General features: G+C 54.1%; 1 protein-coding gene across 1 annotated transcript in view; it reads right to left on the bottom strand.

Moving 5' to 3' along the window:
• Positions 1–10,383, bottom strand: part of DYNC1H1 (dynein cytoplasmic 1 heavy chain 1) — a 53,759-nt gene extending 43,376 nt beyond the window's left edge. The window contains exons 1-2 of the mRNA XM_075532320.1: positions 10,034–10,383; positions 1,505–1,592 (exon numbers count right to left, since the gene is read on the bottom strand). Coding sequence (XP_075388435.1) covers positions 1,505–1,592; positions 10,034–10,286 — 341 coding nt within the window. The 5' untranslated portion in view covers positions 10,287–10,383. The remainder of the gene's footprint in view (positions 1–1,504; positions 1,593–10,033) is intronic.
• Positions 10,384–24,590: the final 14,207 nt, after the last annotated feature.

The following is a 24,590-nucleotide window of genomic DNA, read 5'->3' as shown; positions in this document are numbered from 1 at the left end:
CATCCGGCACCCCTTCCCTTAAGCACACCAGGTGCTTGTGCCCGGGAGGTGCACCTTCTCCTGCTGACATGCTAGGTGCCCAGCATGGCCTCCTCCAATGGCCCTCCCGAGTTGGAGTCCATCTCTCTGTCCCCCGTCTGCCATGGAACCTTGCACCTAAGGGTCCCCTCTTCCTGAGAACAGAAAGCCTGTCTGACTCGCTGTGAGGCCCTGAGCGTGAAGGACGCAGTGCCTTGAGTGTGCGTCCCGACTAGAAGCTGACAGCAGCCAGTTACCATGCCATTTCCCATGGGGCAGCTGGTTGCCTCACCCCAGACCCTGAGGCTAGTGCTGCAGGTGTCCTTCCTGGTACGGAGCAGGTGCTCTGAGGCAGTGACATCACGGCTTGAGAGAAGACTCTGGTACTTTCCAGTACCCAGGCCAGGACTCTACGCATGGCACGTCATGCTACTGTAAGTCCCGGAAGCATCCTGATGTGGCCCATGTCTTCCTGGCAGACATGCGCCCCTTACGTCCCACCAGGAGGACCCCTCACAGAACCGTCATCCTGTCCTCACCCCAACAGTCCATGTCACGAAAGGCACCAAAATCGGGCAGTGCAGACTACACACGCCCACCTGGCTTGGGGTCTGACTTGGGGAGGTTACTAGCCAGGGTGTAACCAATAGCACGTGACACACTTACCGGTAGCAGGACTGTGCTCACTTTGAAAACACGGAGGTTAAGGAAACACTCCCAGAAACACACGCTGAAAACCGAGGGATGACCGGGCACGGCTTCCATCCACTCCGTGGTTCAGGAAAAGGGTGATCAAGGAGGCAGGGCAAAGCGTCAACAAGTCCTGTCTCTGGGCCCCCACACCACTCAAGCAAGTCTTCTGCAGGCCTGAAGGGCTCTGGGGGAAGTGCTGCTTGCTTGGGGGGAGGTTTGCCCCAACTCCTGGCTCTGTGTTGCTATTTGCTGTGTGACCTTGGGCGAAGTGGGCAAGGGGGGGCAGGGTTTAAAACATCAATGCAGGCTCAGTGACTCCGTCTCTGTGTTTAAATTTGAGGGTGTCTCCTGGCGTGTAGGCTGGCATGTCTTGTCTGGAAGGTAGCGACTTCTCGCCAGCCAGCCAGCACTGAAAACAGATGCTGTGCTGGGCCTGGGCCAGCACCAGGGTCTGGTACTGTGGTCCTGAGGGATGTGTCCCCACGGGACTCTGACCTGCGCACAAGAATGTGGTCAAACCAGGTCCCCTAACGACCCAAGAGCGTGCGAGAAACGCTGGGCCAGGCACGTTACAGCTCAGTTAGAAGGCAGAGGCCCTGGCGAGGCCGTGAGAAGAAAACCACTCTGGAGCAGAGACTGACTCACAGGGGTACTCCTTCGGGCACCTAGGATCAAAGGTGGGACGATGGATGCAGACGGCAGAGACGGTGGCACCTCCTCAGAGCGCCGCTGCTTGGAGTCACACTCGGTGCTCACAGGTCCATATTCTCAGGGGCACAGCCTCTCCACTCACCTATTGGACTTGATCCCATAGTGAATGTCGATGTTGATGTTGTAGGAAATGAACTCCTTTTCTTCCTCTCCTTCATCGCCAACGTCCTCTACAACCCACAGTAAACACCATGTCAGGTTCGTGACGACGTTTCCAATGTTCGTTTTTAGCGGCTGATTAGAGTATGACTGAACTCACCATGCCCCCACGCCCCACACACCACCTCCCCGCCAGTTTCTACCTCGTCTTTCCTTGCTGCCGTTTTCCCACTCCTGACTCTGCTGCTGTCTGCTGTGAGACCCTGGGCGGAGCGGGCACCAGCGCTGTGCGCCCACACCTGTTTGTAACCTGTGTCTGGGTCATGGCCTCATGCGGCGCCCTGGAGCAGCTCTGGCTGCCGGAAGTGCTGGGACCTGGCCCTGCACTGCTCCTGTCCACACTGCAGCCACAGAATGTCACTCCACCCCCCCCCAACATAACAGGTGCAGCCCACACAGTTAACACCACTCTGCTTGCTTGCACTGCCCCGGAGAACCCTCATGGCCACCGTTTAGACCAGGTTTCCAGGTGCAGAATAGAGGCCAAGGCTGAGATGTGATAAAGCCAGAAGGCTGAGGTTCCAAGCCCACCCTCCTCACTCTTATGCATGCCCCTGTGTGTGTGCGTGTACAGGCTGTCAAGAGGGCTTCAAAGAGTATGTGGGACTTCATCACAAACTTCCCCTCCTCCCCTTCAAGGCCAGGCCCCTCCCAAGCCCTAGAAAACCACTGCTGCTGACGGCCCCCAGGTGTGCCTCGCGCCCTCTGCTCAGACCGGCAGCAGTCCCGGTGCCCAGGCTGGAGTACGACTCAGTCTTCAGCCCACAGAGATCCTGCAAGGAAGGGCCAGGTGGGATTCCACTCGGCCCAGATGCACCTCAGGATGCATGTGAGCTGGACTTCTCCATAACTGAAAACCGACAGCGTGAAAGGGTGGAAAACCACCCAAACTCCTGACTACAGGCGCAATCAACTGTCTGGCTGCCTGAGCGCCAAGACGGGGCGCAGCACAAACCACCAGGCAAAAGCTGCCCTCACAGGAGCTCCCCCACGTCGGCAGATGGCCTGCCCTCCCTTTCAAGGACTCATCAGCCAGCGTTTGGGGGTCAAGTCCTACCAGTGCATGGCACCTAAGTCACGGCCTCTCCCTTCCTCTGGGCTTCAAATGCCTGGGCTGTGACCTGGCCAGCGGGAGCAACGGGGGTGTGTGTGTGTGGGGGGGGTGGGGGGACGAAGACACTGAAGGAGGGGTCTATGCTTCCTCAGCACGAGGACCATGAAATCCAGGGGGGTGGGGTTTCAGCACAAGCAACCAGCTTCCTTAGTTTACGAGAGGACCAAGCATTCACAAAGAGCCTAAAAGTTAGGACGCGGAAAGAGCAAACAGATCTGAGTCAGAAGAAGTGCAGCCAGATCGCTCCTTGGAAGTGAGGCTGGTGCGGATCGGTCTCGTGTACTCTGAACGCCAGGAAGTGACCAGTCCCTGGAAAAGGACATCATGCCTGGTGACGAAGGAGGGCAGAGAGGCAGGCCCTTGACGACACAGCCTGACACACCGGCGCCAACATAATCAATGGGCAGGTGGCGCAGGGCTGGGCAGGGTCTCCCACTGTTGGGCACCTGACAACATCAAGAAGATCCTCAGTCTCCCAAAATGCCACCCGCCGGGGGCCTGGTTGTAAGAAGGGGGGAGGAGCGAGTGGCAGCACAATCAAGTATGCACTCCCTTCTAGCTGCTTCCATGATGCAGAACACGCTACTGAAACAACACGCCGAGCCACTGATTTTTCCAAAGTAGACATAGGAGATGAAGCTCCCGCGGGAAGTGCACACACCGAACTCACTGCCGGCAGCTGGGCAGCCGGGAAAGGGAGCACAGGGTGTTCTCTTCCTTGATTTCCTAAATTTTTCCGCAACACTGTTCCAAGATTCCTACCGAATATTCACCTCAGGAAGATGAGGAGGTCCCAGCCACATTCCACAGTCCCCGAGGGGCAGGATTTGGGGCACACCTAAACCCGGGGTGTTCATTTCTCTTCACTCCTTCCCCGAGGAGTCGCCATCTACATGGATAAAATCCCACAGCGGCTGTGCCCTGGGATGCAGCACCCCGGGCCCACCGGGCCCTGCGGGCGCTGAGTCACGGCTGGGCGGGCTGGGCGGCCTGGGCAGGCCGGGCGGCCTGGGCAGGCCGGGCCAAGGAGCAAGGGCGGCGGCTGCAATGCGGAGGGAAGCCTTGCAGGGTGGCCAGGGCTCCAGGGGCCCTGAAGCCACGCCCAGTGACATCATCCCAGCCCCAGAGAATGCAGCCTGTCCCAGGTCACAACCACACTGTACTTTCTCTAGGTGCCAATCTGGATGTAAAGGGACCACAATTAACCTGACTCAGATTTCAACCCAGAGATGCTTCCTCCCTGTGCATGCAGCCCTGGTGACGCAGTGGTTAAAGCGTCCAGATGCCGGCCAGCAGTCTGAGCCCACCAGCTGCTCCGTGGGAGAAAGACGTGGCTGTGGACTTGTGTAAAGCGGACAGCCGGCTTCTGTCCTACACGGTCCCGGAGTGGATGGGCTGGTTTTGATACTCTCGACAATCTGAATTGTCTACCCCCGTTTACAGCTAAAGAGCCTATGACATTATTGTCTAAACAATCATCAGATAACGAAACCTTTTTTCCTCTGTGTCAACTACGACATCCACTTCTGCAGACATGCTTTAACAAACTGCTGAAGGAGAAAGGCTCACGATGAGTTCTTCAGACAGGACAGATAACTACTGATCCTGTTCCGTGGGGCCGGCATGGCTGCGCCCTCGCCCGCTGTGCCAGGAAGCCTCACTCTCAGCGCCGTCCGAATCCCTTCCTGTAACTGGCTGCGGCCCAGCGGGCCAAGGCGGCACCAGCCGTGAACCCCCAGGGCATCGCCACAGCACCCAGCTCAGAGGCAACGGGTGCTCCCAGGGCGCCTCCTGCAGCGTGATGATGGCCAGTGGAATTCCTATGGTGGATACGGCTGTCTGTCGGGAGAAAGGCAAATTTCCCAGGCCCCATGGAGTGGGCTAAGCAAACACTGCCCGGTCCTGCGCCATCCTCACCACTGTCGCCACGTGTGAGCCCGCTGGTGTAGCCGCTGGGTGCCAGCCCACCTCAATGAGGGCCTTCCTCCTTTCGGCTCAGCCTCTACTTCACCAGGCACACCGCCCTTCTCCAGGGCGACAACATGCCCAAGGTGGACCAGAAGACCAGTGTAAGGTATTTCACACTACACGTTGGGCTGTTAACAGCAAGGTCGGCAGTTCAAAAGCACCAGGCACCAGGGGAAAAGACGGGGTTTACTATTCCCAGAGAGAGTCACCGTCTCACAAACTCGTGGGGGCCCTGTCCTATGGGGTCCCTGTGAAGTCGGATGGACTGGATGGCAGGGAGTTTGGTTGGTTGGTTTCTTGAGAGGTTTCTATCTATTGCTACCTTGTAACTAAGGGGCCTAGGGTTAATGTTGTGGAAGAAAGAGGCAGGTCCACGTGCCTAAGAGGGGCACTGCTGTTGCCGGCACACGGCCATCCTGCAGCCGGAAGTGGCCCTGCCCCACGCGATGCCCGGGCTGTCATCTTCAGGGACCCCGATGACCATGTCTTTTCCCAGCACTAAGCTCGGCCCATCAGGGCTCCCTAGGAATTGTACCCCCTTCCCTTTGAGCACACCAGGCTCTCACAACATCTGACGGAGGGCTGCTGGCACACAGGAGGGGGCACAGAGACCCCGCCCCAGCTCCTTGGTCTCCTCGCCCCCACGCCCAGCCGAGACCACGCACACGTCTTTGGCTTCCGCATGCTTTTTTTGGTCCTTCATAGGTTCTTTCTCTTGTGTGGGAGAGACAGGGCTGGCTCCTCCCATGAACAGTGACCGTCTCGGACACCCACAGGGGCAGTGCCACCCTGTCCGGTAGAGTCGCTGTGAGCCGGCATGGTCTCGGAGGCAGGGAGTTTGGTTTTGCCCTGCATGATGCCAAGTGTCCCTGAGTGGACTGCAGGGCTGGCTTTCCGTCTGGGGCACGTTCTCTTGTCACCCAGTGGCCCACCTGTCCTCCTCCTGGGAGGAGTCCTGGCACATCTGCTGCGCCCACCCCTGCTCTGGGTAAGGCTCAGGGAGGGGAGACAGTCGGAGCCTCCTCTTCACTTCTGTCTGGGGTGTTGCAAGGAGAGTGGCGGGGAGCACCCCTGGATGCTTGCTCACAAAGTAAGACTGGGTTCTCTCCATATCTCCAGAAAACACAAGAAATAGGGAATTGGGAAAAGGTAGGCATTTTCAAGGCCTACGGTACTGAAGACCTAGTCCTTCTGAAAGGCGAGGGTCAGTGAACTCAAGGAAGACCGTTACAGAGAGGGCTGCCACCATGGTGGCAGCTAGGCACCCACACACGACGGTGATGGTGAGGCTGGGGTCAGCCGGCTATACTTCCTTCTGTGGTGGGCATCGAACACCCCCGCTCTTCCTTTCCCATGCTGACCCTAAAGGCTAACTGGTACAGCGGGTGAAGCAAACGCTCTCACTTGAATCGACATCAAGAATGGCATAGAGATTGGTTTTTAGGGTTCAGAGCCCTCTTCCCCAGTAGGGCTTCAATTCCTCGGGTCCTAGGAACGCCGTTTCACGTGACGGCTAGGCAAAGGCTCTCCTGCCACTCCCCACCAGACACACTGCAACACCAGCCAGAGACTCCCACCCACTTTCAAGCCAAGCCCAGTGTCCTCCCTCGATTCTGACTCACAGCGACCCTGCGGGAGGGTGAGAAACCATGGATCCTGAGGAGACCACCCATCGGGCGCCCCAGGGGTGCAGGGCCAGTGACTGACCGGAGACCGCCACCTCTCACTGGCTCAGCACAGGTGAACATGGCACTGCGGCTAAAGTCCGTCGCGTGACACGGTTTGGTCAGGCCCGGGTACATCAGGTGAGACAGTGCCCGGCCCTGCCCCATCTGAACAAATGGCTGTGCCGAGCCACTGCTGCGGCCACTGTGTCTACCCCCGCCACCAGGGGACTTCCTCTTTTCCTCCTCCGTGTGCCTTGCCCTTATTCTGCACTCTGAGTGCGCTCTACTTTAACTCCCTTAGCAGCGCTGGTGGCACAGTAGGCCTGGTGCGAGGCTGCTAAACACCAGATCAGCAGTTCAGACCGACCGGCGGCTCCTTGGGAGAGAGACAAGGCTTTCTACTCCCGGAAGTCACAGCCTTGGCAACCCAAGGGGGCAGCTCTACCCCGTCTTAGAGTCGCTATGAACAGGCACTGGCTCGCTGGCAGGGAGTTTGGCATTTTTGCTGTTTGGGGCAACTAGATAAAAGGTACATATGGTTTCGTATTTTAAAAATGCCGCTCTCTTCAAATGCAATTATTTCGAAAAAACTCTTCCGTGGGGGGCAGGAGAAATAGAGGGAGGTGGTTATAAAATAAGGACCACTTCCCAAGTTCATCATCGGCACAACTCCATCGCAGTGGTGGCAAGCATGTCCCATTGGTTTTCCACGCCAGTCCGAGGCCGCCTGTCGTTGTGTGGCCCCAGTGGGCACTCAGCTTCTGAACCAGTGCCAACAGTGACTCATAATGCCACAGGAGACCATGCGCCCTCCCGCCTGCCGGTCGGTCCTCCAGCCGGGCACCTTGGCTCTGGGCTCCCTTGTGTCTATATCGCGCTAGCGGAGCCCGGGTGTGGGTGCTGATGCTGACCTTAAGAGTTTCTGAAGTAAAATATAAGGTCCACGCGGGTTGGGACACTAATGCACCCCGGGAATTTCTATAAATATGGGAATGCGGCAGAGTTATCATTTTACATGATCCCATTCCTCAGTCAACAGTCAGAAGTGCAAGTCATGATGGAGTCAGACTCAGGGCCGGGATGTTCTGTTCCCTGAATGGAAGAAAACCTCCTGAGGAGCCCACGGAGACCATCTGCATTAGGCAGGCCCCTCCCTGTACACACACACATATACAACCATTTCAGTCAGGTGCAAGCAGTCCCAACTGCTTAATTAATTAGAACTGGAGAAACCCAGCACTTGTGTGGTCGCTGCCATCGAGTCGATTCCGACTCACGGTGCCCCCTATAAGGCAGACTGCTCCTCTGCGCCCTGAGCAGCCAGCCTCTGCTTTCTCCCTGAGGCCAGAGGTGGGCTTGAACTGCCCACTTGGCAGCCCCACACTTTAGGGCTCTGAAACCCCACCAGTCAGTTTTCTGTTTTCCATAAAAAACAAATTGGACCCAAAAGTGAACTCACTGATTTCAATACATAAATTGCTGAATAAAAAAGGTAAGAGAATTAGCCATGGTGAAATGACCTCAATTAATGCACAATGCACAAAAATACAGTTAATAAAACAATGTACGGGGTGTTCAAGAAGCCTGTGGGCAATTCCATCATCTTTCGATGCCATTTGCCCATAAGCTTTTTGAATCCTGCTTGAACGTGTCTGGAAGGAGCGGGGGCAGGGGCACGGCCAGGTGATTGTTTGCCTGCTAACCTCAAGGATGGCTGTTCAAACCCACTGGCTGCTCCATGAGAGAAAGCTGAGGCTGTGTGCTCCCATAAAATGTACAAAGTCTCGGCACCCTGCAGAGGTGGCTCTGAGTCGGAATTGACTAGTACCAAATGACAGCGAGATGTGGATGTCTTAAAAAAGGATCAGAGACAGACAAGAAAATGCTGACGGTAGTGCCAGCTGTGGGCAAGGGTCCCAGGTGTATTTCTATGATGCTGGGAGCAAGTTTTTTTTTTTTTTGACAATGGTTACCTATTATTTCTGAAAGAAGAGTGAATGAGTTAAAGTGCTTATTTTTAAAATGTACTTGTAAAAAAATTAAAAATGTAGTTGCCATGCAAGAAAACAATCCAAAAATAACATGACTCCTCTACACATGTTGGAATGGCTTAGTTACACTGAACATTCCATGTAGTTCTGGGAAAATCACTCTCCCCCTGCCCACATCAGAATCAGGGCTACAATGAAACCTCTTCCCAGTAAGAATATCCTTTAAAAGAAACAAATTATCAGAAAAGTCCACAAGGCAGGCTACTGAAGGCTGCATATATTGGTTCTCCAGTTCAGGTTCTCCTATTGATCAGAGAACCATAACCACTTTCTTGGAGGGTTTTTTTTTTTTCGGGGTGGGGGGGATTTTAGCAGCTTGCTGGCAAATGTTTCCCATCGCCAACCCCTCTGTGCCAGCAGTACAATGTCCAAGGGCACCATCCCGCCTGGTGCCACACCCTGTGGCCCTCACCATGAGGACAATAACCAAACTCCAAATCCACCACTATCCAGTCAATGCTGACTCATAGTGACCTCCCTCCCACCCAGCGGCTTTCCAAGACTGTTACTTTTCCCAGGAGTAGAAAGCCCCGTCTTTTTCCTGTAGAGCTGCTGGTGTTTTTGAACTGTCAACCACGGTGATCATAGCCCACGAGGGCTCCCAGACTATAAAGTGGTCTTTAAATAAACAAACAAGGGCAAGAAACCTTCCCTGCAGATACAGCCATCGACAAAGACACTGCATTCACAGAGGGTGACCTGGGCAAGGGCATCTCCCTAGCTCGGTGATGCTGAGCAGGTGCTAGGCGACACTGTCACCCTGAGCCTAGGGCTGGGCAGCTATGACACCCTGAGCTATGACACACACACCCCTCGGCCCCTCGACCTCACACTTACACCCGGAACACCTAGCGCCCAGATGTGTCCCTCCAGAGGCCCGCCTGGACGGAACACAAATCGAAACCAAGATGCTCATGTGACATTGGAGGTCGGGATGTGGCCTCCGCCCAGCGCTAGGCTGGGAGACGCTGTCTCCACCCAACTCGGCCATCTTGAGAGGCCCGGGCAGACAAAGCCATCTCATTGTTTGGGATGATGGCAAGAGAGGGGCGCCCTCACCCCGCCCTGCAGTCCTGGAGGGCGACACCCCACACACACCCTAGCCCGGGTGGGGGGTGTGGCCAGGGGGCCCCGGGTAGGGCGTCCATGACCATGGGGGGCCATTCCCGAGTGGGGACCCTTCATGGGGGTGTCTTCGGCTGTGGTATTCTCTTGGGGTGGCTACAGCCATAGGGGGGCCTATACCGGAGGTGTTTGCGACGGCCCTGCCCTCCCTGGGGGCCCTTCCCGGGGTGTCTCCGGCTGCAGGTACTCTTTTGGGGTGTCTGTAGCTGCAGGAGCTCTTCTGGGGTGTCTCCAGTGGCGGAAACTCTTCCCGGGTTGTCTGCGGCCTAGGGGGTGGGGGGGGATCCTTCCCGGGGTGACTATGGCCACAGGGGCTCTTTTGTGGTGTATGCGGCGGCAGGAGTCCTTCCCGGGGTGACTACGGCTCTTGGACCCTTTAGGGGTGTCTGCAGCTGCAGGAATCCTTTTTGGGGTGTCTGGGGCCGCTAGGATCCTTCTGGGGTGTCTGCGGCCGCGGGGACTCCCCCTCCCCCCCACCGCAGGGCGTCTCCCGCCGTGCGGCCCGTCCGCCCCGCCCCGGCCGGCACCTTTGAGGGTGGAGCGCTCCACCAGGACGGTGTGGACCTGCGGGTCCGACAGGAACTTGCGCATCTGCTCCAGGGCGCTCTTCTCCTCCAGCGCCGCCTCGAGCGCGGCCGGGGCCTCGCCGCCGTCCTCCAGCAGCAGCGGCACCAGCTTGCGCAGGTGCTTCTGCAGCACCGACACATCGGCCACATTCTGCACGGCCGACACCTCCAGGCCGGTCGAGCCGTCCTCGCCGCCGCCGCCCGGCTCCGACATGGTACCTCTCGAGCCCGCGAGTCCGCGAGAGAGAAAGCGAGTGGGAGAAACGGGCACCGGAAGTTGCGCCGTCCGCTACCCGCGGCCGACTGAGGGCGCGGAGCCGGCTCCGCCCTAAAGGCCGCTGCTGGCTCCGCCCCTCCCGCGCAGCCACCGGCGCCCGCTCGCGGCCCGGTATCGCGTCGCGCACGCGCACGCTAGCGGCGGTGCCGCGAGGCCTGCTGGGACTTGTAGTCCTCGCTCTGGGCGGGGCCCGGGGAGTCTGAAAAAAAAAAAAACGGAACTTGTTCTCAGGGACGCCTTCGGGTGGCCAGGTGCCGCGCTTGCTATGTCCACCGCTGTGATCGCAGTGACGAGCGCAGGGCAAGGACACCCCATAACTATGGGGTGAATGAGTCCATGACTGAATGAGCTTCATGACAAAAACGAAGGTTTACAGGACACTGGGCTCGTCCCCACCTTTGTTCTAAGCACTTAACCTTCAATGAATACCCGAAGGAACGATCAAATGGATGGATGTGTTCCATGTGAACTGCTACCATACAGACCAGCGGTTCTCTAATTCCTCATGTGGTGGTGACCCCTCAACCATAACATTTATTTTTGTTGATACTTCATGACTGTCATTTTGCTACTGTTATGAATCGGGCGACCCCTGTAAAAGGGTCCTTAGACTCCCAAAGGGGTCAAGACCCACAGGTTGAGAACCGCTGATAGACACTTACGTAATATATGTATATTAGGATGATAAATTCTTTAGATGTGGAGGAAATAAGACAGTCACATTACTGTTACATTACAGGGCAGCTGGGAGGGACCTTCCCAGCAGGGGAAGGATATTCTACTATGACAAAGGGGCCAGACCGTCAGGGCTGGAGTACTGACCGTAAGATAAAGTGACACCTGAAAGGAGTGATGGGCCCTGGCTCACAATGACAAAAGTAAAAAATAAATTCTTCACAAGGATGCTGTGAAGGCTAAAAGAGAGAATTAGGGCATGCTGGGCCTCATCTTTGGGGTTTGTGGGTACCGGTCAGGATGATTGTCCACTAACACTTGCCCTGAGCTCCAGCCTGGGTTACCCTCCCCTGGGACTCCTCCGAGACCACTTAAGGTCACACATCCTGGCTGCCCACGTTGTAATTAGAGATGACATTTCTGAGAAGCAGTAATTGGCCTTTGAAGTTCAGGCTCCTTCCCAGCTTCCTAGTGGGAACAGATGGAGGGCCAGAAGCCAGAAGTGACTGCATCTTTAAAAGTGCACTGTCAGAGAGCTGAGGCCTGGCCAGGGGGACAGGAAAGGCTATCTGGGTGTCCCTGCAGCATCTCTCAGAAGCTGGGGATCAGACGCAGTGCACACTGCGCACTCATTTGCACAGAGGCACTGGGTGCTAGGAGCTGTGGGGACGCATGGTCTCATCTGCAGCATACAGGAAGAGGTTCAGTGCAAGGCTCCACCCTGCCCACCTTCAGTCACCCTCGGGTGATGTGCACAATCTATTTTCAACAATCTTCCAGGGGGGGGGAGTAACCAAATAGCAGCACCAGCCTGTGGTCTGAGTAGAATATGAATTAAAAGGAAGAATGCACAACCCTAGACCAAGGCCTTTGGGGGTAAGAACAGGGACAAAGAGGGCAGCCTGTTAGCTACAGGGTGGTCCACTTTGAACTGGCCACACACCATCAGAGAGCCAGCAGCTCAGGCAGCATCCTGGCTGGTGGAGAGGCTGCAGCTCCACTCCATGAGTCAGCACCTGCTGGGAACCTCAGGGCCTTGTCTGCAACCTGGCTCTGAGCCCAGGCTCAAAGCAGCAGTCTCTGGGCTGGCACCCGCATCAGAGGCTCAAACTTCACAGCGCTGGCAAATCCTAAATGGATGGAGACCTGAGCAATCAACCGGCCAGCATCCCTGCATTGGGCCATTTTGCTCTCCTTTCTGTTTTCTGAAGGCGGTTGCCGTGGTGCATTTAAAAGGCGCGAGTGAGGACTTGCGAGACCACAGGCTGATGCATCTCTCCTGGGGTCATGGTCATCAGGACCCAGGCCTCTGGACAAAGGGGGAGGGGTGTCTTTCGGGCTCTAGTGCAGGGCTCTGTGCCAAGCCGGCCCTAGCTCTTGTGTGGGGGGATGAAGGGGAGGGTGGAGGGGAAAGGGGTAGACCGAACCAGCCTTTCACAAGCTCTGTGTGTTGGCATCTCTGCTTCTTCGGTTACCGGTTGTTCAAATTCCCCATCACTTCACGAGTGTCAGATTGGATCGGCCTCCATCAGGTTTTCAATGGCTGGTTCTTCTGGAAGATCGCCAGACCTTTCTCCTCTGGTGCCTCTGGGTGGATGTCAACCTTCAACGTCGTGGTGGTGGTGCAGCCATCTGACACACACCCCCCCCACACACACCTCCTGCGCTTTCTTTGAAAGACCTCCAGTCCTCCCTCCTCCCTACTCGAATGCAGGGGCTGCTCAGGGAACCCATCACTGGCCCAGAGCCTCCAGGCTCCCGCGCCCCCTCTTCTCTTCTCGCGGACACCAGGTGTACCCTCAGCCCATTCATCTACCTGGTGGCAGGTCCCTCAAAGTGGTGGCCGGCCCTGGGTGGTTGTGGGGGGTGCTCTTGTTTGGTTGTGGCGGGGCGGGGCGTGCAGTGAATGCCCTCCCCCACCCTCTGGACATGCCCCACCGGCTGCCTGGATCTGCAGGGCTGCAGCCAGGACACTGTTGTCCATGGGTGTGCGACCTCCCCACCTCGCTCCTGCAATCGGCCCTCAGTGCCATGGGAAAAGAGGGAGCCTAGGAACCTCTTCCTTGGCTTGGACCTATTGATCAGGCGTCCTTAGAATTCCATCTGCATGAGCATCTTGTCATGTGCTCTGATTTAATCAATCCCCCCACCACACACACACACACTTATGCATAGGACACAACCATTCCCCACCCCACCCCATCCCCCGCCCCATGCAGAAGACACGGCCTTGCTTGGTGACAGTGAGGAGTTGAAGCACCTGCTGGTGAAGATCAAGGACTGTAGCTTTCAGTCTGGGTGACAACTCATTCTAAAGAAGACCCAAATCCTCACACCTGGACCAGCAGGTAACATCGTGATCAATGCAGGGAATGCGGGCGTTGTCAAGGAATTGTCAAAGGCCAATTACTGCTTCTCAGAAATGTCATCTCTAATTACAACGTGGGCAGCCAGGATGTGTGACCTTAAGTGGTCTCGGAGGAGTCCCAGGGGGATTCCGTCAGCACTCACAGAAGCAGCTGCTAAGAGACCAATGGATGCTTTGCCTTGGGCAAATGTGCCGCACCGATCCCTTAAAATGTTGAAGAACAAGGGTGTCCCCTTGAAGATGCAGACACCCTTCCCCCAAGCAGGGTATTTGCAATCGCCCCTATGTCTGTGACGGCTGGACACCACCACGTAAGGAAGACCCAAGAAGAAGCAAGGCATCCGGAGGACAGTGTTGGTGAAGAGGGATGAGAACGTGCCGTGGACTGCTGAACGAACAAGCAGATCTGTGTTGGAAGAAGTTCAGCCAGAGTATGCCTTGGACACGGTGACAGTGAAGGCCTGTCATGGTATCAGGAGAGACTGGTCCCTGGAGAAGGACCCCGTGCTTGGTAATCCACAAGGAGGGAGGAAGTGAGAAAGACCCTGGAAGAGAGGAATGGAGACCGTGCTGCAGCAATGAGCTCCGACCTACAGGCCACACGTGAGCGTGGCGCAGGACTGGGCAGCGTGTGTCCTGGGGGGCACAGGGTCGCCACATGTCAGAACTGGCCACTTGCGAACTCCCTGCTATCCAGTCAATTCCTACCCATGCCATCAGTCTGTCAGTCTGGAGGACTACGATGACATGCCTGTGGCTGTGCAGGACTCAGGAAGCTTTGCCACCAGGTTTTAGCAGAACTTCCAGACTAAGAAAGACTAGGAAGAAAGTCCTGGCGAGCTTATGAAAATAAAAAACAAACAAACCAGCTCCCATCAAATATATCTGACCCAGAGAGAACTGCCCCCTTGGTGCCTTGCAGGCTATTAACCTGAATGGGGGCAAAGAGTCTCCCCTTTCTCCTGTGGAGAAGTCGATGGGCTCAAACTGCTGACTTTGCAGTTAGCAGCCCAGCGTGTGACCCATGACACCGCCAGCAAACAGAGGTCACTGCTGAGTGGGCTGTGATCAGACTTATCATTTGGGGTACTTGGAGCAGGGGGATGAATTAAATCTCTACACACTAATGAGGGTAGGATTCGTACCCACGAAAGCAGAGCTCAATGGATTTAGCAGTCCCTCTCCTTAACCACGGGTCCACCTTAGCCAATGCAAGCCTATGGATCCTACCAGAACACTGCCAGCCACAGTGCAGGAAGACGAGCCCCGAGGATGGGAGGAACTCCGAGTAGACAGGGGTTCCAACCACGGACTCAGCCTGCCAGCCCTCGTGAGGGTGGCAGGGCCTGGCAGTGCTCTGGCTCCATGGTACTTGCAGGGACAGGAGTTGGAGCGGATTCAATGACAACACACCACAGCCGTGTGGACGGCAGTGTAGTCTTGTTGGTGCTGTGATCTGTTACGAAGACGCTCAGGTGAGGGAGTTCAGAGTCGATGGTGTGGACTGGTAGTGCTTCTGGTGCAAATGGACAGACTCCCCCCAGAAGACCCACTCGGATCCCCACCACCTGCCGGCACATAAGGATGAGCGACTGCTTGCATGCCTGGCATCAGACCATCCTACCTTTGGCTCTCCAATGGCTCCCTGCTGCTGAGCGTCCAGGCTCGGGGTGAGGAAATGGGTTGCTCTAAAGGAGGGGGTGGTCCCAGATTCAGCAGTGAAGGGGTCTGTCCTGACACTGACCCAGCAGACCAATGTCCAGGCCCTTCCAGAGCCTCTCCTGGGTCAGAACATGGGGACACTTCAAGCTCCAGGGTCAGCTCCAGCACCCACCAACTGCAAAACCAAACCGACAAGCTGCATGCTGTTGCGTGAGTTCCGACCCAGAATGACCTCAGTGTCACAATTGTTCGATTGGAGCCCACTGCTCTAGCCATTGTGTCAGTCCATCTCCTGCAGGGTCTTCCTCTTTGTGACTGACCCTCTACTTTCCCAAGTAGGATGTCCTCCTCCAGGGAGTGGTCCCTACTGACAACATTGCCAAAAAAAAGTGCAGTGTCAATAGTATTCAATGCAGTCCACGGGATGTCCTCTAAACTCAGCTGGCATATACTCCTAGAAGGCATATTTTGGCTCTTGAACTCACCTTCTGCCAGAGCGTGCAGATGAGCAATGGATGGATGGTCTGGTCCACAGGAAGCCTCTGGCCTTTTAGGCTGCTGCCATTGGGCTCTTCCATGCTCTTGCCCATTGACACAGTCAGTCTGATTCCTGTGGGTCCATCTGGCGAGATCCACACGCTAGTCGTATGTTGTTGAAATAAGGTGTTTGCAGGGAAGAAGTCCCTGGTCTTGTAGAATTCCATCCCTTGAACTCCAGCCTCATCTGTATCACCACGGCCCATTTTCCGACTACTGACCTCTCTCTTGGTCTCCAATCACCAGTGATTATCAGTGGCTCTTGAATGCATGTTTGAACAACTTCAAACTGAAGATGTTGGTGGAATTCTATGTTTTTCTTTCAACATTGGCTTCTGTGGGATTTCCCCAGCATTGGATTTTGTGGTTGGTGCATAGGTTTGAAGCATCGGTGTTACCCTGACACAGTGAGCACTGCGCTTCAAGACAGATTGTGAGATGTTCTTCTTGACAACCAATGTGACGACGCCCTTCTTCTCGGGACTTGTCCAACCAGAAGCCTGTCTGGCTTAGAAGGGTCAATATCAGTCCATTCCAGCTCCCTAATGCCTGGGGTATTGATCTGTATGGAGTCCATTTCGTGTTTTGAGAGCATCTCCTTTGCCTCCGTTCGCACTTCGTGCTTTCCATGCTTATAGACGGGTGTGTGCAGAAGTTTCTTCTCACGCTCAGTCACGTTGCATCTATGCACGGAGGTCGCGGCAGCTTAACTCCATCCGTATGGTGAAGGTCACTCTACCAGAAGAGGCAGCTCTGCCTCAGTCCATTTTGAACCCCTTCCAACATGAAGTGCTCATCTTCCGGCGCTCACTCCGACCACACTCTGCTGCTATGGACAAGGTTTTCCATGGCTAAGACCGCAGAAGTGGACCATTTCTTCCTTCTTCCCAGTCTGTTCTCAGTCTGGAATTTCTGCTGAAATCTGCTCACCACCGGTGACCCTGCTGGGATTTTAAATGCCGGTGGCACAGTTTCCAGCATCACACACACGACACTACGCTATGACAACCTGACGGATGGATAAATACGTAGGGAAATAGGAGGGTGTGGAGTAAAACACTTTTATTTAATATACTGTCAGTGAAACTCTAGAAACATTGACATCTTAGGCTGCGTTCTCAAAGAGGCAAAACCAGTGAAGCTTATGTATGTGTATTTAAATATGAGGTTTATATCCAGGAAATGGCCCATACAGCTATAGAGGCAGGCAAGTGCCAAGTCTATTTGTTAGGCTGGGGGATTCTCTTCCTTGTGTAGTCCAATGAACCCAAGATTGGCAGGGCTGTAGCTGCAGGGTGAGGGAATCCAAGTTTGCAGGTCAGATGGCTGGCTGCTGACAACCCCTAGAACCGGCAGACAACATAGCAGGCCATTGGCTCAAGTCCAAAGAACCAGAGCTTGACAAGTCAGATGTAGGCAGGTTCCAGACCAAGCAAAAGGCAAAGTCAGCCTTTCCACGGTGACTGCAGATATGGGAAGCAGACCACACTCTCAAGGAGAGCTCATCAAGGAGGGTCACTAGTCTTAATGGCCAAACTCTTAGAATCCTGGCCCACCCAACACAAAGCCTTGACAATCACAACTCAGAATTACAGTGCGTTGTTTCTTTGTATAAAAGGTGTGGAGAGAAATTTGAATGGTGCTCACTTTCTCGTCTTCAATCACCTATGGAGTGAGCGTGTAGTATGCCAGGCCTTGGGTTTGATCAGCTTCCAACATGCTATGCTCTGCACGTCCGATGCCTTCAAACATCTCACTATGTGGATCGAGTCACCTGCACTAAGTTCCCGTGAGGAGCCCTGGTGGCCTTGTGGCTCTGCGTTGGGCTTTCCCATGAACAGCTCCAGTCTAGAACCCACAGGGTCGCTGTGAGTCGGCATCAATTCGGGGGCAGTGAGTTTGGTTTGAGTTTTTAAAGTTCCTCTGGCTGCCTTTCTAAAGTCTCCACATTTCTATGGTTGTCTGTTTCTGCTATAACTTCATTTATGTTTGATGTGAATTTTACTTTCAGAATTATCCCGTTTTGCTTCTTTGCCGCAGTTTCAGCTTTGCCGATTCCCTCTTGGGAGTATGCATGTTAATGCCAGATGCAGGGGCCACCAGGAGAGAACACAGCCACTCCCTTTGCTGTGGGTCCCCGAGACACGGCTGCATGTCTTCTAGGTGCATTTGTGGGCTGAAGCGACGCATGTCCTGGATGCAATGACTCACCGTGCAGGCATGACGGCAACTTATAGCTGAACTGTGCTGGTGGGGACTGGCCAAGTTGAACTCAACCAGGAGCTGATTCAATCTACACGAATGAACTCATCGGTCTTGAAAGCGGTACATCCAGAAGGCTCCTTAGAAAGGAGAAGGATTCAAAGAACAAAAATCACATCATTGTGAATGAGGGGGAGTGTGGAGTGGAGACCCAAAGCCCATCTGTAGGCGGCAGGACACCCCCTTACTGAAGGATCGCGGGGAGGAAACGAGCCAGTCAGGTCGCAGGGTAGCAACCATGAAACATACAACTTTGATTTAATGCTCCCCCCTCCCCCATATCATCATCCCAATTCTACCTTACAAATATAGCTAGACCACAGGATGTACACTGGTACAGATAGGAACTGGAAACACAGGGAATACAGGACAGATGATCCCTTCAGGACCAGTGGTGAGAGTGGCGATACCTGGAGGGTGGAGGGAAGGTGAGGGAGAAAGGGGGAACCAATTACAAGGATCTACATATAACCCCCTCCCTGGGGATGGAAAACAGAAAAGTGGGTGAAGGGAGATGTTGGGCAGTGTAAGATACGACAAAATAATAATAATTTATAAATTATCAAGGGTTCATGAGGGAGGGGGAAGCGGGGAGGGAGAAGGGAAAATGAGCTGACATTAGGGATCAAGTAGAAAGCAAATGTTTTGAGAATGATGATGGCAACAAATGCTTGACACGATGTATGTATGGATTGTGATAAGAGGTGTACGAGCCCCCAATAAAATTATTTTTAAAAAAGGGAGAAGGGCGGGACAGAAGGGACAGTCCTTGCAGAAGCGTATCATGCGTGGTCGAGAGTCTGTGACCGAGTGGAAGACCCTCTGTGACACACCTGTAGCAAGGAGCGCAGACACGGCAGCAATTTTGAGGGTGACACAGGAGCAGGAGCTGGTTCACTGATTGTGTTGATTCTATGGTAGGCATTGCATTGTTTCATGAACTGTGTTATATGGTATAGCAACACCTTACATTGTTATCATAGATACATTTTATTCTAGGGCTGCTGTGAGCTGGAACCAACTCGGTGCCCCTACCAAGAACTGCGACGTCATCTCTGAGACTTGTCCAGACTGGAAGCCTGTCCAGACGGCGTCTTCGTTCTCTTTCCCCACTCGAGCAGGAGCCAGCCTCCCTAGCTGCCCTAGGACTGAGAGCAGGTGTCCATTCCACTGGTCTTTCCACTCCCCATGCCTCCCTAAGGTCCAACCAAATCTTTAAGAGGAAATGGAGTATGTAGCTCTAAAAACTACTGGTTCTCTGGAGGAGAAAACAAGGGGACTGACGGCTCCAGTGGGACATGGGAGAGGGAGAGGTGGGTTGGGGGGTGGTGGAGGAAGTGATGTAAACAAACCCAGTGACAAGGGAACAACATGTGATCCAAATTGGTGGTGAGGAGGCTGTATGAGGCCTGGTAGGGCGTGATCAAGGGTAATGTAACCAAGAGGAATTACTGAAACCCAAATGAAGGCTGAGCATGATAGTGGGACAAGAGGAAAGTCAAAGGAAATAGAGGAAAGAACTAGGAGGCAAAGAGCATTTATAGAGGTCTAACTACAGGCGTGTACATATGTAAATATATTTATATTATGAGGATAGGGAAATAGATCTATGTGCATATATTTATAGGTTTAGTATTAAGGTAGCAGATGGACATGGGGCCTCCACTCAAGTACTCCCTCAATGCAAGAATATATTGTTCTATTAAACTGGCATTCCATGATGCTCACCTTCCCGACACGATCGCTGAAGACAAAGTGGGTGCATAAGCAAATGTGGTGAAGAAAGCTGATGGTGCCCAGCTCATCAAAAGATATAGCATCTAGGGTCTTAAAGACTTCAAGGTAAAAAAGTGGCCATCTAGCTCAGGAGCAGGAGCAACAAAGCCCACATGGAAGCACACCAGCCTGTGTGGTCATGAGTTGCCGAAGGAATCAGGCATCAGGCACCAAAGAACAAAAAATCATAGTTGTGAATGAGGGGAAATGCGGAGTGGGGACCCAAGACCCATCTGTAGGCACCTGGACATCCCCTTACAGAAGGGTTTTGGGGAGGAGACGAAGCAGTCAGGTGCAGTGTAGCAATGATGAAACATACAACTTTCCTCTAGTTTCTAATGCTTCCTCCCCCCCCCCCCCTATCATGATCCCAATTCTACCTTAAAAATCTGGCTACACTAGAGGATGTACACTGGTACAGATAGGAACTGGAAACACAGAGAATCCAGGAGAGATGATCCCTTCAGGACCAGTGGTGAGAGTGGCGATACTCGGAGGGTGGAGGGATGGTGGGGTAGAAAGGGGGAACCGATTACAAGGATCTACATATACCTCCTCCCTGGGGGATGGACAACAGAAAAGTAGGTGAAGGGAGATACTGGACAGTGTAAGACATGGCAAAATAATAATAGTTTATAAGTTATAAAGGGTTCATGAGGAAGGGGACACGGGAAGGGAGGGGGAAAATGAGGAGCTGATATCAAAGGTTCAAGTAGAAAGCAAATGTTTTGATAATGATGATGGCAACAAATGTACAAATGTGCTTGACACAATGGATGGATGTATTGATTGTGATAAGAGTTGTATGAGCCCCCAATATAATGATTAAATTAAAAACAACAATAATACACAACTGGTTCTAGGAAGGACTGGGGCATTATGAGACCTTAGCAGGTCCTTTCAGCCCTGTGAGTTCAGAGCTCTGTGACTGCAGGTTGTGACAGGTGCTCTTCATCCTCCTTGCACTGTTTCTGTGCTTGCTGTGCTTAGAAGAGATGAGAGAGAGCGAGAGCGAGAGCGAGAGAGAGAGAGAATGAGAATCATTCATTACTAAGAAAGGCACAAAGGGCTCTCTGGCGCCCCCTGTGCAGGAGAATCCTAGGAAGCTGAGAAGGATGGGCAGAGAGGAATGGGGCCTTCTGGACCGTAGCAAGATTCTCAGTGATCAGGGAAAGGATAGGCAGCAGAGGAGGTCCTGGCACCAACAGGACCCCAGGCAGACTTACCAGAGATGTCTTTGTAGCCCGGTGTAGCTGGGGGCTCAAGAGGCCTGGGGCTGGGATGGGGGCAGTAACAGGTGTGGACAGATGTGCAGTGGCCCGCAGGGTCTCCCATAGAACCCGTCCTTGCACAGGCGCATCCCTTGCCGCCCTGACTGGCAGCTGTGGACCAGAAAGAGGCAGCGGGATGTTCACATATCCAAGTGGGTGGATGGCCCTACTCCTGGTCCCATGGCTGTTGTTGTCAGCGACCATCGAGTGGGGTCAAGCCCCCGGTGTCCCCGTCTGTGTGCAAGGAAACAAGCGCTGCCCCGTCCTGTGCCAGCCTCAGCTCACGCCCATGCTGGAGCCCATTCCTGCAGACGCGGTGTCCGTCTCCTCCAGGTCCCTCTATCCTTGCTGCCAAGGAGCATTCCAGCCGTCCATCTTCCAAGGCGGGCTTCTTGGTTCCTCTGGCAGTCCGTGGCACCGTTTGTCTTCTTCGCCCATGTGCAGGGGCTGTTTGCGAGCCTTGAATCCGCCTGAGTCAGTGTCCAGTTTCTCCACGTGTTTTAGGCGAGGGAACATCCCACGGCTTGGCTCGGGCAACCTTAGCCCTCCAAATGCCATCTTTGCTTTCTAACATGTTAAAGAGGTCTTTTCCAGCAGATTTGCTGAATGTAGTCCATCACGTTTGATTTCTTGACTGCTGTTGGATTCAAGTAAAGGGAGGCCCTTGCCAACTTCGACCTTCTCTCTGTCGATTTCCCAAGCTCAACTCCACTCACAGCGATGGGGTGGCTTGCGATTCTACAGAACAGAGTAGAACTGCCTCTGTGAGTTTCAGAGATCGTAACTCTTTACGGGAGCACTCTCTCCCACGGAATAGCTGGTGGATTTGACCTTGCAGTTAGCAGCCCAATGCTTAAACACAGCACCACCAGGGATCTATTCTCCAAGCTCTCCCTCCCCACCCCCCAACCCCCCTAAAAAAACCAACCCAAACCAAACTCATGGCCATCAAGTCAATTCTGACTCATAGCAACCTTACAGGACAGGGTAGAACTGCCCCCGTGGGTTTCCAAGACTGTAAATTTACAGGAGCAAAAAGTTTCGTCTTCCTCCCAATGAGCTGGTCGTTGCAACTCTCAAACACCAAACTCACTCCCATCGGGTCGATGCTGAATCATCATGACCCTATAGATCAGGGTAGAACTGCTGCCGTGGGTTTGTTCCCAAGACTGTCATTCTGCATGCGAGTAGAATGCCTCATCCTCCCCCCAGGAGCTGGCTGGCGGTTTAGAATTGCTGACCTTGCAGTTAGCAGCCCAACAGCCAACCTGTAATGATTGTGACCTCATGCTACGCACAGCCTGTGCTAACCTTCCCAGGGGCAGGTTTCTTTTGGGGGGACTGGAGGTGGGGGTAGGAGGTAACTTGCACCGAGAGCTAAGGGCAGAAGAGGGGCTCTAGCTCGGGATTGGCTCGGTCAAAAGCCCCTTAGTTACTTGAGGGCAGGGCTGGGTCTAGAGCAGATGTCAGAAGCAGATCCTGAGGTCAAGCTGGGCCCCAAGCCAGACAATGGGTGTGGGCTGCCTTCTGGCTGGGGCATTCTGACATCTAGTGGCTGTGCTGTGTAACTGCAGGTCCTGCCCCGCCTCCACCAGGCCAATGCTGCAAACACAACACAAACCACAGGCCACAACACAACATTCTGGTCTGGGCCCCTCCATTCCGAATGCTGGCACTGCCGGACACCCTCGTGGGCCTTTCCTCCTCCTCGGTGCACTCCTCCAGGGCCGGGCCTTTAGGGGAGCAGGTCCAGTGTCCCCTTTCTCCAAGCTAGCTGGCAACAGAGGGCAGTTTTCACTGGCCTAGAATCAGCCGCACACGCCCATCCAAAAAGCCTGCTCAGGGGGTTAAGGGTGAAAATGATTGCTTTGACAAAAGAACTTCCTTCTTTGCTCCAAAGGGCACAGCCTTGCCCAGGGGCACCCACGATGCCAGGCGGCATGCCCTAGGTCCGAGGAGACATGGCAAGGACTCAGGAGAATGCCCATACACCCCCTTGCCACGGGGACTTTGCTGAATGTCAGAGTGACGCTCAACATTCACCATGGGGCTCAGGGACAGTTACCCCGACAGGAAAACCCTCCTACTGTGCCCCAAGGGGACCACACAGAATGTAGACTTGTCCATGAGGCAACAGCGACTGGTTGTGTACCACAGGAGATGCTGGACCCGCCTGGAACTGCCACTCTCCTTTATCGAAACTTGACAGCACTTGCCACGGCTCTCCAGTGAAGCATGTGCAAGTCTTCATTTGAAAGTCGAGCAGACAGGGGCCTGTGGGCACGGCACCTCCTCTGATCCTCACCCGTAAAGTGAGAGCCGGGGTTGGGTTTTTGGATGGCTGTCTGCTGAGCACTGCCTGGGGCCAGCTCTGTACAGCCCTGACGTGCGGGGGTTTGGGGGGTCGGGCACCTGTGGTTTCCCTCGTCCTGGAGGCAGCGAAAGGCAGGCTGGATGCTCTGGGCTCCATGTGGACCAGACTAAATGAAACAGCCTCTACAGATATCAGTGGACGGAGGGACAGCGAGAGGACGTGCCAGATTCTCTACTCGATCCCCTTGGACGTGGCCACCGTTAACCCCTGACACTGAAGGATGGGCTGAGACGGAGTTTCTGCCGCTCTGTGGGCTGGAGGCTCGAAGCAGAAACAGCAATGGCGTAGAAAGGCAAAGGCTCCCCGCTGTGCCTGCTTGTGGCCAGCAATTCATCCCTGTCACCCCAAGTTAAACCACTTCTCCCCATTACCATGGCTCCTGCACAGCCTATGCCACCTTACTGCCTCCCTAGGGGGCTGTACTAAGCTCCCAGCTGACCTGGCTCTTACCTCGGCCTGTCATGGACATTATGATGCTTCAACTTGGCGAGGCTATAATTCTGTTTTTCTCTCTTGTTTTGGGCAGACGTGAGCAATCAATCAGTTGGAAGAGAAGTTTGCTTATGGGCGTGGCCTCTGTTCAAGGTATAAATGAATGTTCTGGCAAGTCTCGCTCTGTCTTGATCCTGCAATTACCTCGTCGTCCTCTGACCTCCAGTTCTTGGGTCTCGGGAAGTCTTCAGCCTGCTGCTTGGCCATATTTGGGGTTTGTCAGCTCCTGCAGCTCTGAGTCAGGAGAAACCTCCAACCTGATACCTGACTTATAGATTTGGCCTGTTGCCATCCTCAACTAGATAAGTAATTTCCTTGAAACGAACCCCCTATGCAGATTTCTGCATATGAGCCTTGAGCCCTGGTGGCCTCGTGGGCTATGTATTGAGCAGCTAACTGAAAAGTTAGCATGTCAAACCCACCAGCTGCTCCGAGGGAGAACGATGAGGCTGTCTGTCCTTGTAGATGTACCGTCTCAGTTCCTCCTCTCTGTCCCATGGGGCTGTGTGTCAGTCTGGGTAGACTAAAGAAACAAGTTCACAGGCACTCATATGTGTATAATATAGAATTTAATATACAAGAGCAATTGTATATCAAGAAAACATCCCAGCCCAGTCCAGATCAAAGAAGAGCTTATATTCAAGAGCACTTGTATATCAATAAAACATCCCGGCTCAGATCAAGTCCCTAAGTCCAATATTGACCCATATGTCCAATATCAGTCTATAAATTCCTCTTCAGACTCATACAACACATGCAATCATGCCGAATGCAGGACCATCTTGTGGATCCAGTGGCAATGGAAGCATCTCAGCACTGGTGTG

The sequence above is a fragment of the Tenrec ecaudatus genome, chromosome 14, assembly GCF_050624435.1.
Source record: "Tenrec ecaudatus isolate mTenEca1 chromosome 14, mTenEca1.hap1, whole genome shotgun sequence".
NCBI lineage: Eukaryota > Metazoa > Chordata > Mammalia > Afrosoricida > Tenrecidae > Tenrec > Tenrec ecaudatus.
Note: the sequence above shows the minus strand (reverse complement) of the source record. Positions and strands in the feature narration are given on the sequence as shown.